This window comes from Excalfactoria chinensis, chromosome 1, assembly GCF_039878825.1.
Source record: "Excalfactoria chinensis isolate bCotChi1 chromosome 1, bCotChi1.hap2, whole genome shotgun sequence".
NCBI lineage: Eukaryota > Metazoa > Chordata > Aves > Galliformes > Phasianidae > Excalfactoria > Excalfactoria chinensis.
This window is the reverse complement of record NC_092825.1, coordinates 180,166,196-180,180,810: the sequence shown is the minus strand read 5'-3', so window position 1 is coordinate 180,180,810 and position 14,615 is coordinate 180,166,196. Positions and strand designations below refer to the sequence as shown.

General features: G+C 41.0%; 1 protein-coding gene across 12 annotated transcripts in view; it reads right to left on the bottom strand.

Moving 5' to 3' along the window:
* The window catches only part of TENM4 (teneurin transmembrane protein 4), a 598,985-nt gene that overhangs the window by 177,046 nt on the left and 407,324 nt on the right, over positions 1 to 14,615 (bottom strand). For all 12 annotated transcript variants that reach the window (XM_072326955.1, XM_072326954.1, XM_072326960.1 and 9 more), the window contains one exon: positions 1,499 to 1,669. In XM_072326955.1, the coding sequence (XP_072183056.1) occupies positions 1,499 to 1,669 (171 nt within the window). The remainder of the gene's footprint in view (positions 1 to 1,498; positions 1,670 to 14,615) is intronic.

Genomic DNA, 14,615 nt, shown 5'->3' with positions numbered 1-14,615 from the left:
GATCGAGAGAACTTCCAAATACATTTTAATCCATTTTGTAAATAAATTTCAATCACATACATTCTGAATTAGAGTTGCAGCCATGCCGCACTGCTAGTCCAGAATTAGTTGCATAGTAACTTGATGGGAAAAGAGCTGCTTTAAGGCTGGATGTCCTGCAAAAAAGATCTTGATGTGTTTATTCAGTTAGGAGACTGAAATTTTGACTTTTGAAAGGAAATAAACAGATCAAAACTACACGTTTCAAAAATGAAACACATGGCAAGTTAGAAGGAAAAAAAGGGTCTGCCATGAAGTATTTTTGAATGCAACATATGATATCTGCAGCTTGCTGTACTGTCTGGTAAGGCTTGCTGAGATTAAGTTACTGAGTTGATTTTTCCGTGTAGAACATTGTTGTCAGCCATCAGTCATTAGTAAATACACTTCTAAGGAACACACATAATCATGGCCTTTGTTTGGACTGATAAAGGCAGATAGCTCTTACAGAACAATATAAAAAACACCCTACAATTAATTTGAATTAAATAGATAAACACAGACTCCCTGCCAAATTCCAGGGAACTCTGGAAACTTTTGAATTCAATGAGTTGCCGGAACAACAGCATCCTTCTTTCTCTTACCCACAAACATTCACCTCCCAACTAAATACCAAAAATAACCAATGACTGCAATTTTGCTGGAATCTGTTGGATATGTATGAAGAAGCTTGACACGCAAAACAGCTCTTTGGAAATCTGAATCACAAAACAGCTTTCTGGGACTCTGAACTCCTCATTTCTCCTATTAAGTCTTAGGGGGGGGGGGGATAAAAAAATCTGCCCTTTGCAGAGCTTATGGGTATTTTCAGCAGTGCTCCCGCTATATAGAGCATGGTAAAATCTAAAGCTACTGGATATTAATGCACTGCTGAATTGATAAACCATTAGTTTCTTCTAGTTTCAGTTAAAACTGCAAGCTGACACCACAATGACACTTTGAGGAGAACACAACTTTTATCTGGACACCTTTGTAAAGAGATGTCCAACCATGGAAAATCAATGCTTACCGTGCAATCTGCCTGATTCTACAGAGATTCTTTGGTCCTCAAAACATTTGGTACATAGTGGCAATGAGAAGGCAAAACCAAGTATTTTTGTTCATTAAATGCCCAAGGAATCTAATTTTCAAGTCTTTTTTCCTTCTTGGAAATAGCCGTTTGAGACAAGAGTTTTCACAATGGACTTCTGTACTCAGTGAGATAAAGTACAGATAGTTCCACCTTGAGAATACCTTGGAAGTGTGATGAGGATTGTACACACTTTTATCACGTGAGTATCAGAAAGGTATGAAACTTAGAAACATATGGAAACAAGACTGACAACTACTAGCTCTAGACGTGAAAGACTGGAAAAAGCAGCCGATAATGTCAGTATTGAAGGTAATGGAACATGAGATCGGATGGCTGGAGTTCAGAGGCAGACAGAGGACTGACAACATGGACACACACCAACCATACCTTCACTGGTTCCTTTGCCTTTCCTGTCAGGTAACTCTAACCCTGTGCCCCCCGAAGGATATAAGGAGACGTCCGTTGGCATTGGCCAACTGCTGGCTGTGTCTTCCGTGATTTCATACATCTGCCCCTCCATCGGCTGCAGGTGCCAGTTTAGGCCAAACAGGTGCATGGCTGTGGTGAGCAATGAGAGAAGTCATCTTTTTCTGTCTGTGAGAGTTGCAGAACTACAGGGGCACTTTCTAAACCCTCACTCCACCACCTTGTTAGTGGTCATTGTTGTAGGACAAAAATGGGATGCAGGGGGTTAGACAGCCCATGCTGATTCTGCCACACCAATTTCATGGGTCCTTCCTCCCACCTAAGCCATTTTTGGAACAACTCTACTAATCCAATAGAACCACTCCCAGCCTGTAGCCTGTGTGAGGGAATGATCAGGTGCCATGTTTCAGAAAACTTCCAAGGCTGGGTGATGATGCAGTGAACACAAAGATACAAGGAGTATTAGTTGTCATCATAACAATAAATCCTAGGAAATGACTCATTAGTTTGCTCTGCTGTAGTTGAGGCACACCCTATAGGTTCATCGCTTTTTTTTTAACCCATCAATTCAACACACTCTTACACATATCTCTGACAGTTTTTTCCTGAATAAGACCAACTAAAAACTAAAGCAATTTTAGACCAATATTAAACATTCCTTAGTGCTCCGCACTGGGAATGTGAGCGACTGTGATTGAGCACTCCTCAGCCCTTCAGCTGCTCCTATTCAGATCAAAGATACATCCCCAAGGTTTGAAAACAAGAAGCGCTGTTCAGGTTTGTGTGATACCAAGACAAAGCTGTCTGTAGGTTTCTGGGCCACGCAAAGTCACCCAGTGCACATATAAATCTGTTTCAAGGTTTTACGTAAAGACAAGTGAAGTTAAAGAACAAGACAAAATACTTCAAAAACAAACACATGTATGAGGAGTATGGAAAATCGTATGCTTACACAGCTTACACTTGCCCCTTGAAAATATGAAGTAAAACAACGTGGCTTCCCATATCAGTTCTTCCTTTCTCAGCATAAACATTTCATATTCAATCAGTATCCAGTTTAGCTTCAGGCTCTCTACAGCTAAATGTATCAGATATTCTCTACACTTGGAATGACATTTCTTTTTTAAGGGAATGCCTTGATATTTTACACTATAATTTCTCCACAAAACTGTTCCGTGGCACCAACATCATAGACATTTAACATAAACAAAAAGAGTCAAAAAAGTAAAAAAAAATAGAGTATTTCCACTGCACATAATTCTCATTTTATACATAAAGATACATCTGAGCTTGGCAAATGCTGTCAGGGACAAATGGTTAGTTTATTTAAACCTGTGTATCAGGAACAATCTTTTCAAGATGATTGAAAAGTAATCTGAGAACTTCTCCGAAAAACAACATGTTTAGGCAATTTAGCAAAATCAGTGACTTTTTCCACTTCAGTTTCAATTAGATCATCTATCATTTACTAACACGAGTAAACTTGTCTTTGCACTAATACAGCATCACAAAAACAATGAGAGCAAAACTCTCATTTTACCATATAAACAGGGGCTGATTTTTAACAAACTCTTGATCATTAAGAAAGAAAATACTCTCCTGAAACCCCAAGGCAGCAAGGAAAGTCTCCCAGGGATCTGGTCACAACTCAAACATTCTTGTATAATATACACACTAAGAAGGAATGCTATCAACTCCATTGGTAATCCAACCTGGACACTTTAGGCAGAGTGGCCAGTATTTGGATCTGAAGGGAGAATATTTGGCAGAGCCACTGTGCAAGGGAAGAGAGGAAATCAGACTTGGAGGAAGAAATTTGAAACAAGGATACGGCATTGCTAGGTTTGCACAGTATCTTTGTGTTTATATGGCCCTCACCCTCATCAGGGTGCCTGGAGACTTCCCAGCTATTAACCTCATTAAATAACATCAGGTAGGAATCAGTTATTTCTACTTCATGGAAAGGAAAAATAAAAGTATGGTGGACAGGGGGACTGACTCAGTTCACTTATTCAGGCATTAGAGTGAAATTGTGCGTTAATTCACTTCACTTACTCTGTGCTCCCAGGTTCACAAGCCCAAGCAGGAATTTCATTCATGCCTCCCCCAGGGCTTTCTCTGCAAGCTCAGTTCTAGTGCTGCCCAAGAATGCTGTCCAGACTGTACCTCTCCATGGACCAGATGTGTGACCCAGATGCTGTTTGGGTGCCAATGTGGTCCAAGCACATGTGAGATCCCATGTTTAATCACATGGACACTTTTAGTCAAAGCAGAATTAAACCTGGCCTGTTCACTCCTCTGGACCCAAGCAATATTAGACAGCAAGCAGTCCAGATGCCTCTGCTGGCCTTAAGTTCCTAATCCATCTATCAAATATCTGCACCCCATAAAGACTTGTATGAGTTTACACAAAACATTACTGGCTCAGACATAAATTAAGCAACCAGTTTTTCATTAGACCATTTGAATTACTCTATCCTTCAGTTATCACAGGGCAAGTGCCCTCCTCTCCTGCAAGAAAATGAAGCCAGAGAAGTCAGCATTGTTTGGGGTGCAGTGGGAAGTCTATGAGCATTTCTTCCAGGCATGCAAAAAGCATTTAAATACACCTAAGAGAAAAGGACAAAATAAGGATAAAATCTTGCTTCAGTCTAAGGAAAGAGCTGGTAGTTTGGAAATGCAATGACTCTAATTACCCACTCATTCCTAAATGTTTGCAAAGCATCTTACAGTGTCCCAGCCTAGAAAATATAACAAAAGCAATGCATAACATAGAAGCTGTGTGTGTTACTACACACAAATAAAACCATCTATGTTATCCTACAGGAACAAGTTATTAGGACAACTTTTGTCTTGGGGTAATAGATTTTGTCTGAAGCAAAAAGCTTCTTGTTTACATTGATCCCAACTTTGCATCTAGTGCCCTGTTGAGGGTTTCTAATTCAATGCTGCCAAGCACAATATAGAAACCTATAAATATTCACACCCGTAGGACAGACATCATGCAATTTCTGCTGCAGGTAAGTAATAACAACAAAAGCCTTTCTGAAAGCAAAACACGAGTCTGATCTGCTTTGGAAACACGCTATGTATGCTACTATGAAATCAGCTGGCTAAGTGCCTATCATTGCTTTCTTTCAAATGCCAGCAATATCGGTTTGCAAGCTGAAGGAAAATTCAGTCTTCTTGCTCCCTCAGAGTGCCACACTCATGCTAAAAAGTCCAGCAGTACCAGCAGTGGATGATTTGGGTCTAAAACTCAGTGGGATGTGTAAAAGTGTTGCTGCACACAGTTGTTTAAAGGTTCTAGGAGAGCACAAATCAACCTTGTTCTGTGCTAAATTGATGCAAAGTTCTTTTGTGTGGGAAAAGAAAACAACACAAGAAAGATCGTAATCAGGGAAAAACTCTGGAACCATGGAGGAGAAACGCAGCTTTGAAGTGTTAATGTTTCTAAAAGCAAAGTAAAGCTGTAAAAATAGTTTGAGATTCCTGATATTCTCAGTCTCCAGGTCAATTGAACCCACTGCTGACATTTTCTCTTAGGCTTTTTTTTTTCACCTTTGCTCAGCTAGATAGAAGATGTGGCTCCCAAAGAGCAAGTGCCTTCCTAAAAGCCCCCACATCCTTCTCCCCAACATGATGCTCGGCTGATAAGCAGATATCGAAGGCTCCCCATGTATAAAAAGAGCACACTGCAATTAACAATCATTAAAGTGTACCCTTTTGTAAAATACCATGTAGCTTTCACTGCCTGGGAAGCCTTGCGACATGCTCTTTGCAGAAACCTTGGTTACATTTCCCATGGTTAATAAAACTCTTTTGTCTGCCTTCCCTTGAAATGGAAACAATGCTTAGGAGAAACCCTGCATGTGTGCTCCCTGGGCCTCTTCAGCACCAGCAACTTGTGGTAAAGTCATCTGGGACATCTGGCCCATTATGCTCGTGTTTTGACATCACATCTTTGACTTGCACGTTTTAAACGATAGTGAAGTGCTAGCAAAAAGGGCCCCGAAATTTGCTGATCGGGTAACAGCATGTTCTGTGGCAGAATAAACAACCTTATCCTCCATCCTGAGGCATCTCTGGCTGCCTTCTTTGGAGGAGGGGGGGAGGAGAGGGGGAAGGGTGCAGGAGCAGGGGAAAGAAGGGATGCAAACCACACAGTGCTTTCAGGGTCTGACTGCCCTGCCGAGTTCAGCATTTCAGTGTGTTGCAGCTATTCATTTGCTAGACTCAGATTCACTTGAGCAAAGCAGATTTACAAACAGCTTTAGCATCAGCGGAGCAATTTAACCACCCAAATAAATCAAAGTTCGTACTGGTTTCACCAGGTATTCAGGGTCACGATTCTTTAGGTTTGAACACATTATTTCTTTCTGGATTGCATTATTCCTGTTCCACAGTTGTTTATGGAGACAGTAAGCTGATGATGTTTAGCCAAATAAAGAGGAAAGAAACTCAGGCTTTTGGATGCCTCACTATTACTGCCACCTGCTTATGACACAGCAGAACACTGAGGTAAAAACATCTTACTCAGCGGAGTGGAGAACAAAGAAACTGGAACAGTATTTAGGATAAAAAAGGACAAACAAAGATAATAATTCACATGGTCAACAAAATGGGCATCTCTTGGGACAGGTTGATGGAGCGAAGGAGTAAGCAGAGAGAGGCGGATGATTGTGATAGATCACAGGGGGAAGAAAAGACAAGACATGCTTACTGAAGCATATGAGACCCCCAGAAACCACACCAGTCAGCAAAAAATAGAAAAACAGACTGCTGGCCCTTTATTAGCTTGTTGCTTTGCCCAAAGCAGCAAGCTAAGTGTAATAAATAACTGAACCAATCAATTACAATGTTTGAAATTAAGGCTGTGGCTGAAGCTACCAGCTGCTTCTGTAGTGTTCTTCTATGCGTCCTCACAGAGAATTTGCTGCTGCCTTCTCTGCTGCACTCTCAGAGCTCCCTGCTGAAGGTGCTGATGATTCCTTGCCTGGGCGAAGCTCCTAGAGAAGCTAATCAATGGAAAAACAGGTCTCTCAGAATGGAGAACAAACCAAGCAGTGAGTCAGCAGAAGCACAAGCATGGTGCACAGCCTGGATGGACAGTGAGCCACACAGCATCCAGGCAAGATGGAAAGACTTTCAGGCTTGCAATCTGTAAAGTTTATCAAGTGTTTCAGCACTGAGAGTGCTCCGTATCTTGAAGCTCTATTTATCCAAGGATGGAAGCGTATTTTGCATAAAGAAGCCAAGGGAACACATAAAACGGGAAGAGGCAATGTGAGAAGGATGAGTTGAGAGGTGCTGATGCTTTAGTGAATGAGAATAAAGATGGGCAAGGGGAGAGAAAAATGCAAAAGGAGTGAAACCAATTAAAGGGAAGGTTAGGGGAGAGCACAGCAAAAGTCAGTAGTTGAGAAGACTTTTTAAGTGGTTTACTCTCCCATCTTTCTGTGGAATCAAGTGTAAGTGCTTACAGAATCCTCTTTAACCTCCAGTCTTGACAATCAGCCTTATAATAACACACTTTCTACAATGAGACCTGAGTTTTGGTTTTTATCCTAATTGGAAAAAAAAAACCAAAAACCCACCCTGAATTCCACCACTGAATTACTCAGGGCTAATTTTGACTCAAGTAAATGTATTGCTTTCACTCCTGTCTCTGGAATAAACTTGACTGTAATTATCTGGATAACTGTGTCTCTCTACACTGAAATTATATGATTTCTGTAGAAGTGGGAGAATTGGCTGTTGCAGAATTAATCATATTTTTGTGACATTCAGTGTTATGAAAAGGAGCCTTTCAGCATGAAATAATCACTGGTTTGTCAATCTTCAATAAATCACGGAAGAAGCACGCGCGATTAAGGAGAATGGAGACAGTAAAACAAACAGTGGAGAAAGAAATCAAGCAGTTTGTTTTCCTCTTTACACCACTGTTCCATTTCAGTGCTGGACAATGTTTCTGTGCCAACACAGCAAGTGTTGGTATCGAAGTGGCTGCTGTGGCTCTTCTGGTGTCAGAAGGTGGTAACAGACTCAGTGTACTGATCCCACTCTCATGGTTTGCAGGTCCTGCACACCAAAGAGCCAAAACTTAAGGGTCTTCTGGTGCAACTTAAGGTCAGTTCCTCTCGTCCTAACACTGTTATCTGTGAGCAGAGGCCAACCCCCACCTCGCCACAACCTCCTTTCAGGCAGTTGTAGACAGCAATAAGGTCTCCCCTGAGCCTCCTCTTCTCCAGTCTGAACCATTCCAGCTCCCTCAGCCACTCCTCGTAAGAACTGAAGACACATGAAATTGTTTCCTACAGGTAAAAGCCTTCCTTTCGTGGCTTAAAGCACTTACTTGAGGAATGGAAAACCTGACTTCAGAAATCACGCTCTGCCCAAATGGATGTGAACTTGCACACCGGGACAGGACTGCAGCCATGTGGGAGCACAGAATCCAGCTGAATTTCTGGGCAGCCAGAAATGCAAAACTAATAGGCCTAAAAGAAACAGAGCCCAAAGGACAGATTGAATACATGTTGTTTAAGTGAAAAAAAATCTCAGCTTGTGGCTGGGAGGTCCCACAGCTTTGCTTCCTGGCCTGTAGGTTTATTTGTCACAGGACAATCATGTAGAAAAATAAAACAAAAAGACACAAAGAGGGACATTTAGGGTAATGCCCTTTATTGTAAGCTTCCCAGCTGGCCCCCTTTCTGATTGCTCAGTGATCCAGCTTCAAGGAGAAAAAAGGGTTTATATGCCTTCTTCGTAGGCTGGGGGTAAAGGCACTGCTAGGCAAGGCTACAAATGCTCACACTGAGCAATAAAGAGTCCTTATCTGCCTGTTCCAGGGTGGAGGGTAAAGATGAAGGATTTAGATACAAAAAAGAGATAATTCTGACTTTGTGTCTTTTTCTTTTTGCACCTGAACGTTTTACAGTTAGAGGCAGGTGTTTTTACAGCCATCTCCTTGTAGGCACACGCTATGGGATACCTCCACTAATCATCCCAGTACTGCATGGCCATTCCTCTGCACCCAAAGAGATCTCAAGCAGTGCAAGCCCCAGAAGCAGTTTGTCCAGAGCTAACCTGGGCTTCCTCCTTCCTCCACGAAGAATCACAGTGTGCAAAGAAGGAATCCAAATGATCCAGAGCTTCCTACCTCTTAAAATGTTACCACCAGAGTGGGAAGTGCCTCTTGGGAAAACACAGCATTGTGTTAATTGTCTTCAAACCTGGCTGCAAATGCATGTGCTTGCTTTGAGTTGACACACACCAGTGATTCTCCGACCCCTCCTCGCTGCAGAGCTGTATCAAAGATTTCCAAGACAGAAGCAGATGGTCTACCAAATAGTATTAGATCCTTCTTAGGAGAACACTTTATATTTTAATTTAGCTCTCAACTGCTCTTAATAGGGAAGGAAAAAAAGCTTCCAGCTGAAGCATCACATTTCTTTGAAACCTTCAAGGAATTGACTGGAAAGACGTGTTATAAAACGGAGCAGTTAAACTCAATGTTTGTTCAATGCAAAAAGTCAGCACTTCCTATTCAATGTCTCCCTAATTACCCCTGGGGATCAAAGACTTTCAAGCGATTGCCTGTCCGTTCAAACTACTAATAGATGATCACTGGCCCCTCCAGTGCTATGGGAGATTGTCGGACATTTCTCATTTTCTACAGGGAATAAAACCGTCATTTTAAATGCTTAGCATACTTTTGTGGGTATTTTTGGGATGATTTTTTAAAGCGTCAACCTATGGGGGAAAAAAATCAACGTAAAGGTGTTGTGGCTTAACCAAGGAGCTGTCTGCTTAAATACAATCTGCAATTTCCTTCACCATTGTGAAAGTAGAATAGGAAGTTGAAAGATGGATCTCAGCAACATTTTGCTGCTGCTAGGCAGCTTACAGAACTAAAGCAGCTTATTTCAGCCCCCACAGCTCTAGTAAATTTGGTGCTACACATGCTCAGCCCTTTCACTGTAAAATAATATTTTCCCTTCTAGATACCCTTTCTGGCAGAGACCATATTACTATAAATACGACTGAGATATTTCTTCACTATCAAAGTCAATTATAAGATGGTCCCACTGTACCTCTAAATGGAGTTTTAATTTGTGCATATAATATTAGAAAATAATAGTTTTCCCATTGGGGTACTCACTTCAATTAGAGAAATGAGGACAGGCAGCCCTACCAGAGGGCCTGCTACCTTGCTCTGCAATTACTAAAATTCTGGCCTAGTCTTTTGTGGACAGTATAATTTTACAAACAACATTTCATTACACACCTATAAGCCACGAGACACTAATTAAAAAGGGTATAATTTACATAGGTAAATCAGCAACCTCTTGTATGCTTCTTTTTCTTTATTACCTCTACCAGATGCCGTGAGAAAACCTGCTTCCCCACATAAATAGAACAGGTTGCTTAAAGTCTAAAAGATACAGTTTGTTGTCCCGAAGTCACAAAAACTCCCTTTTTGCATCACCTCAGCATAACAGAGATAGAATCAGAGTTTAAATACAGTATTTGCATCTAAAGGTGGTGAAACCCTGGCACTGCTGTGCCCCACCTCTGGAAGTACCCAAGGCAAGGCTGGATGGGCCCTGGGCAGCCTGAGCTGGTGAGGGGCAACCAGCCCATGGCAGGAGCTGGAACTAGGTGGGCTTTAAGGTCCCCTCCAACCCAACAATTCTGAGACTCTATGATTGTGTGATTTTATGATTCTGTGGTTTCGATTTACACGCTAAGCTCAGTATATTCGTGTAGAATTTGATCAGAGAATCGTTAGGGTTCAGAAAGACCTCTGAGATCACCAAGTCCAAATGAGAAGTGATGGTTTGTCTGTTTGCCCGCCCTTCTGAACGCACATCGTTTTGTTATAAGGACGAGATGGAGAGTGCTGCTTATGGTTTAATCCTAAAACCAGCTGAAAACTGCAGCTGTGTTACTCATCACCGTGCAGGCTGGAACAGCACTAGAGCCCCACCTGGGTTGTGCTACTTGCTGCAATAAAAATGAACAAAAATGACAATCTGAGAATCCCTCGACACCCAAAGCACAGGTTTAACTTAAGCTGTACTTAGCTTGAGTGAATCTAGTGACTTCAAGAGCACGATGGAGGTGCTTTAAATTAAGCACAAAATTATACTTTTGGCGGATCAGGGAAGAATGCTCACGAGCATCATCAAAACTGAGCCCTAAAGCAGAATCCCATCGACTCAGTGTCTGTGGGGAGAGATTCCCAAGATTCATCTGCACATGTATAAATGAGCATCTCACTGCTTTAAATGCTCTGAACGGGACAAGTATATGGGTCCATTTAAAGCAGGCTAAGAATCTTTTATTTCCGTGTTTTCTTTACATGAATTTGAAAATCAAGCAGATTGACCCAACAGTTCATATGGAGATGGAAAATTTTGTTGTTTTGCTTTCCTTTTTATTTTCTCTTCTTTTTTGCCTGTACATCAACTCAGCAAATGGATACAAACATACAATCTGACCACGTTCAAGTAGATGACACAGTGCAATTAATGACACTAGGAATTTTTGTCTGTCCAGGCACCATGGGCTAAACCCAGCACAGTACTTTCTGGTACCATAAATCGCAGTGAATGGCTCAGAACTGAAAGCTCTCTCAGTAACAAAACGTAACATAACCTGATGATTTGTTCCCCTGGACTTAGAACTGATTCTAGCACATAGACTGAGGCAAGTGCTCACAAGCGCAACCCACAGTGAGCTCTTAAAAGACCCACAGCCATCTTTACATTTAATTACACCTAGAAAAAAAAGTGTTTGCTAAAGAAACTCAAAGTTCGCCAAGTCAAGCAGTTGAAAGTGAGCAAGGAACTGAATTAAGATTTTAGATCAGCCCCTGTATGCATATGTACTCTGTAATAGCCTTTAATTCCCCCATCACAGGCTATTTTTTTTCCACTGGTCCAATGCTGAGCAGAACAATTGCAAAGAGATTGCCACTCAACCCTGGCAACTCCAGCATTGTAGCATGTTCAATTGCTTTCTAGGGATGCCATATGTGCAGCCTGGTTGGTAGCAACAGGAGGGGGTTGGAAAGGGAAGGAACACACTCAGTGCAGACAATTTTGCTATTGTACTCTAAATAGGTCCCTACTGAGCATGTCTGAACTCAGATTTTTGAGTTTTAAGGCAGCCAGCTTCGTGAGGATGAGGGATATGATAAAGCACACACTACTGTTGTATCTAATAGAAAAAGATATCACCTTTCCCTGGTACCTGCAATAGGGTAGGTCCAAAGCAGCAGATCCAAAGACAAGATTTTGTAAAAGAAATACAGAACCTATCATCTTCCACAAATCTGTTTAGGATACGTTCACTTGTAATCACTCTGGCCGTACTAATTTTGTCTCATCATGGGTCAGAGGCACAGCATTCTGCTTTGATCCTTCTTCCCCAAAGACTACGTTAATACTAGCAAATTAAACAGTACAAAGACATGTTTCTGAACACTGAAAATTGACAGTGTATAGCACTGATATCGTCCTTGCTAGCTGAGATTCCTATGCACAGGAACTCAGCTTCCCTCTGATCAGTGCCAAAACCATGATAGAGTCCCTTATATCAGAGATCATTCTCTACAGATGGTTTGAGCACAAAATGGGTCCAAGCTGGACCAACTGGATGCCCAGAAGCATTTCTTTCACGACCTGGAGTAGCCCACACCTCAGCGGGGCTGAAGAAGGTACACCAATATGAACAAACTGTTAACAACCTCTGGGATTAATCCCATTTGGAATATCATTGCATTTTGATTGTGAGGGTTTCTTCCACCAGCAGCCCAAGGAAGGCCATTAGATGCTCGATTTCATTATAATTTCTACCATTACTAAAAGAGATTCTGCTCTGCTGATTGTCAAATTAGAGCTTCTTTTTAAATACTTAGTGTAAGCATAGCCATCATCATGCTAACTGCCTGGTTCTGCTTTGCTTTCTAAAGAGTCTCTTTACATAATGAAGTGATGCTTACAGTTGTACCAAGAAAGCAAGGTGTGATGCTGCTGCTGCGCTTCGTGCTACCGTAGTTGAAAACTGTTAACATATGCCGTTCTCATCATCTTCCCAGGCACAAGATTCTGCCTGCAATACGGACACGCTTGGAACTGAAGGTATGATAAAATCAAATAAAGAGGCAGGCAGGAAAGGATGGGGACGGTGAGAGAGTTTATTAGATTTTCATTTAAACACAGAGATTCAGCAACCTCTAGCTACCTATTTATTGAGCATCAGATTCTGATATCTCAAAGCAAACTGCATAAGTGGTCCTTTCGGAGCTTTTAAGCTTCAGCATAAGCAGTGGTGTTGAAATCTTGTCACAGAGGGAAAGAGTGGGTTGAGCATTTCTATATTTCACAGGTCATCTGGCACGTTACCTACACTGTGTACTTAACACCATCACTTCATTTAACGGTGTAAAGATGTGTACCTAACACATATCTCACCTTCAGCTACAGGTGAAAACAAACCTTAGAGAATGCATCACCGCACGTATCCAATAGAAATGTATGACCTGGCTGCAAATGGGGCTTTGAAGATGCCTTCTAATTTATGCTAGAAGGAGAATGGAAGATAAACCCTAAGCTATAACTAAGGAATGTTTTTCACTGTCAATGACATCTCTGAGCTTACTCTTATGACTGCTTTCCCACACAAATGTATGGTATTTAAAGACGCTGAAAAAAGCACATTGCTGGAATCATTTCTTTCTTTCTCCCTCCACTTAACTGCAATTAAATTATGTTATTTCACACTAATTAGTATGAAATAAAAACACAGACTCGAGGAGAACTCGTGTAGATATTTAGATCTGTAAAATTGATCTCTTTTCAGTGTCTGTGTGCAAAGGTCAATCTAAGCCATGAAATGGAGATTATAGCAGCACATCTGTGCCACTGCCATAAAAGCAAGGTCAGCACTTTTGGTTCAGCATGCTGCTATTTTCTTTTCTGGGGGCTTACAGCAACTATAAAAACTCACTGAAAGCAACTGATGAAAGCTTATAAAAGCTGAGAGGCCATATCTTTCCATTTACTAAAAAGAGATGGAAGTTAAACTCATACCTTAGTACGAAGGTATTAAACATTCCTAAATTAAACATCTCAAGGGTTAACTGTGATGCTGTGTCACTGCTGTCTGGTTTTGTGACAAACCTCGAGATCAGGTAGGGCCCTCTGGAAGCACAGACTCTGCTTTGGAGCAATCAGAGGTTCAGTCGTATTGGGGGTCTGCTTTGAAATGGAATTCATCCGCCCTGAGATCCCACAGTGATGAAAGAGAAATCAGACTCAGACAAAAGGACCTCTTCATTCAGTGTCAAAATTAAACAATGAGCAGAAGAAAAAAAAAAGTAATATATAAAAAAAAAAGAACAATAGGAAACCAGAAGGTAATCTATATAAATCTAAGATCGTGCAGGAAGTTGATAAAGGAAGCAGAGAACTTGAAGACAAAAAAACATATAGCATTAAAAAAACAAAGAACAATAGAACATCTTTAAAGGGTATTGAAATCCAGTAAGCTGAGCAATGATACAGCCATTTACTTGATGGAGATGGGGAAATTGTTAATAATGTTTTAGTAAAGGCTAAGATGTTCAGTAAGTATTTTTGTTCTGGTTTTTGCAAACAACTGGGATAATGCAATTATTTCACAGGAAATAACTTTTTTTCCAGTCCATTAATAACCAAGAATAATATTAAACTACATCTATTCAAGGACAAACATTTTTAAATCTGTAGGCTCATTTAACTTGCATCCAGTAAATGAGATGAGCTAGCAGAGGAGGAATCTGACTCACTGATTAATACTGAACCAGCAACCAAGAGATTAGAACAGGGTTAATGCTGTACAAATATTTACAAAGGGAAAAGAAGAGGATGCAAGTCACTTGCACTGGGTAGCCTGACATCTATTACAAACAAAATAATGGAAAACATAACATGGAATTCAACTGATGAAGGATGACAAAAGAGAATGTATGTTAATTCAGGTCATTTATACTGCTCGTCTGAAAAACAGATACGAGGAAGCAAACAGTTAC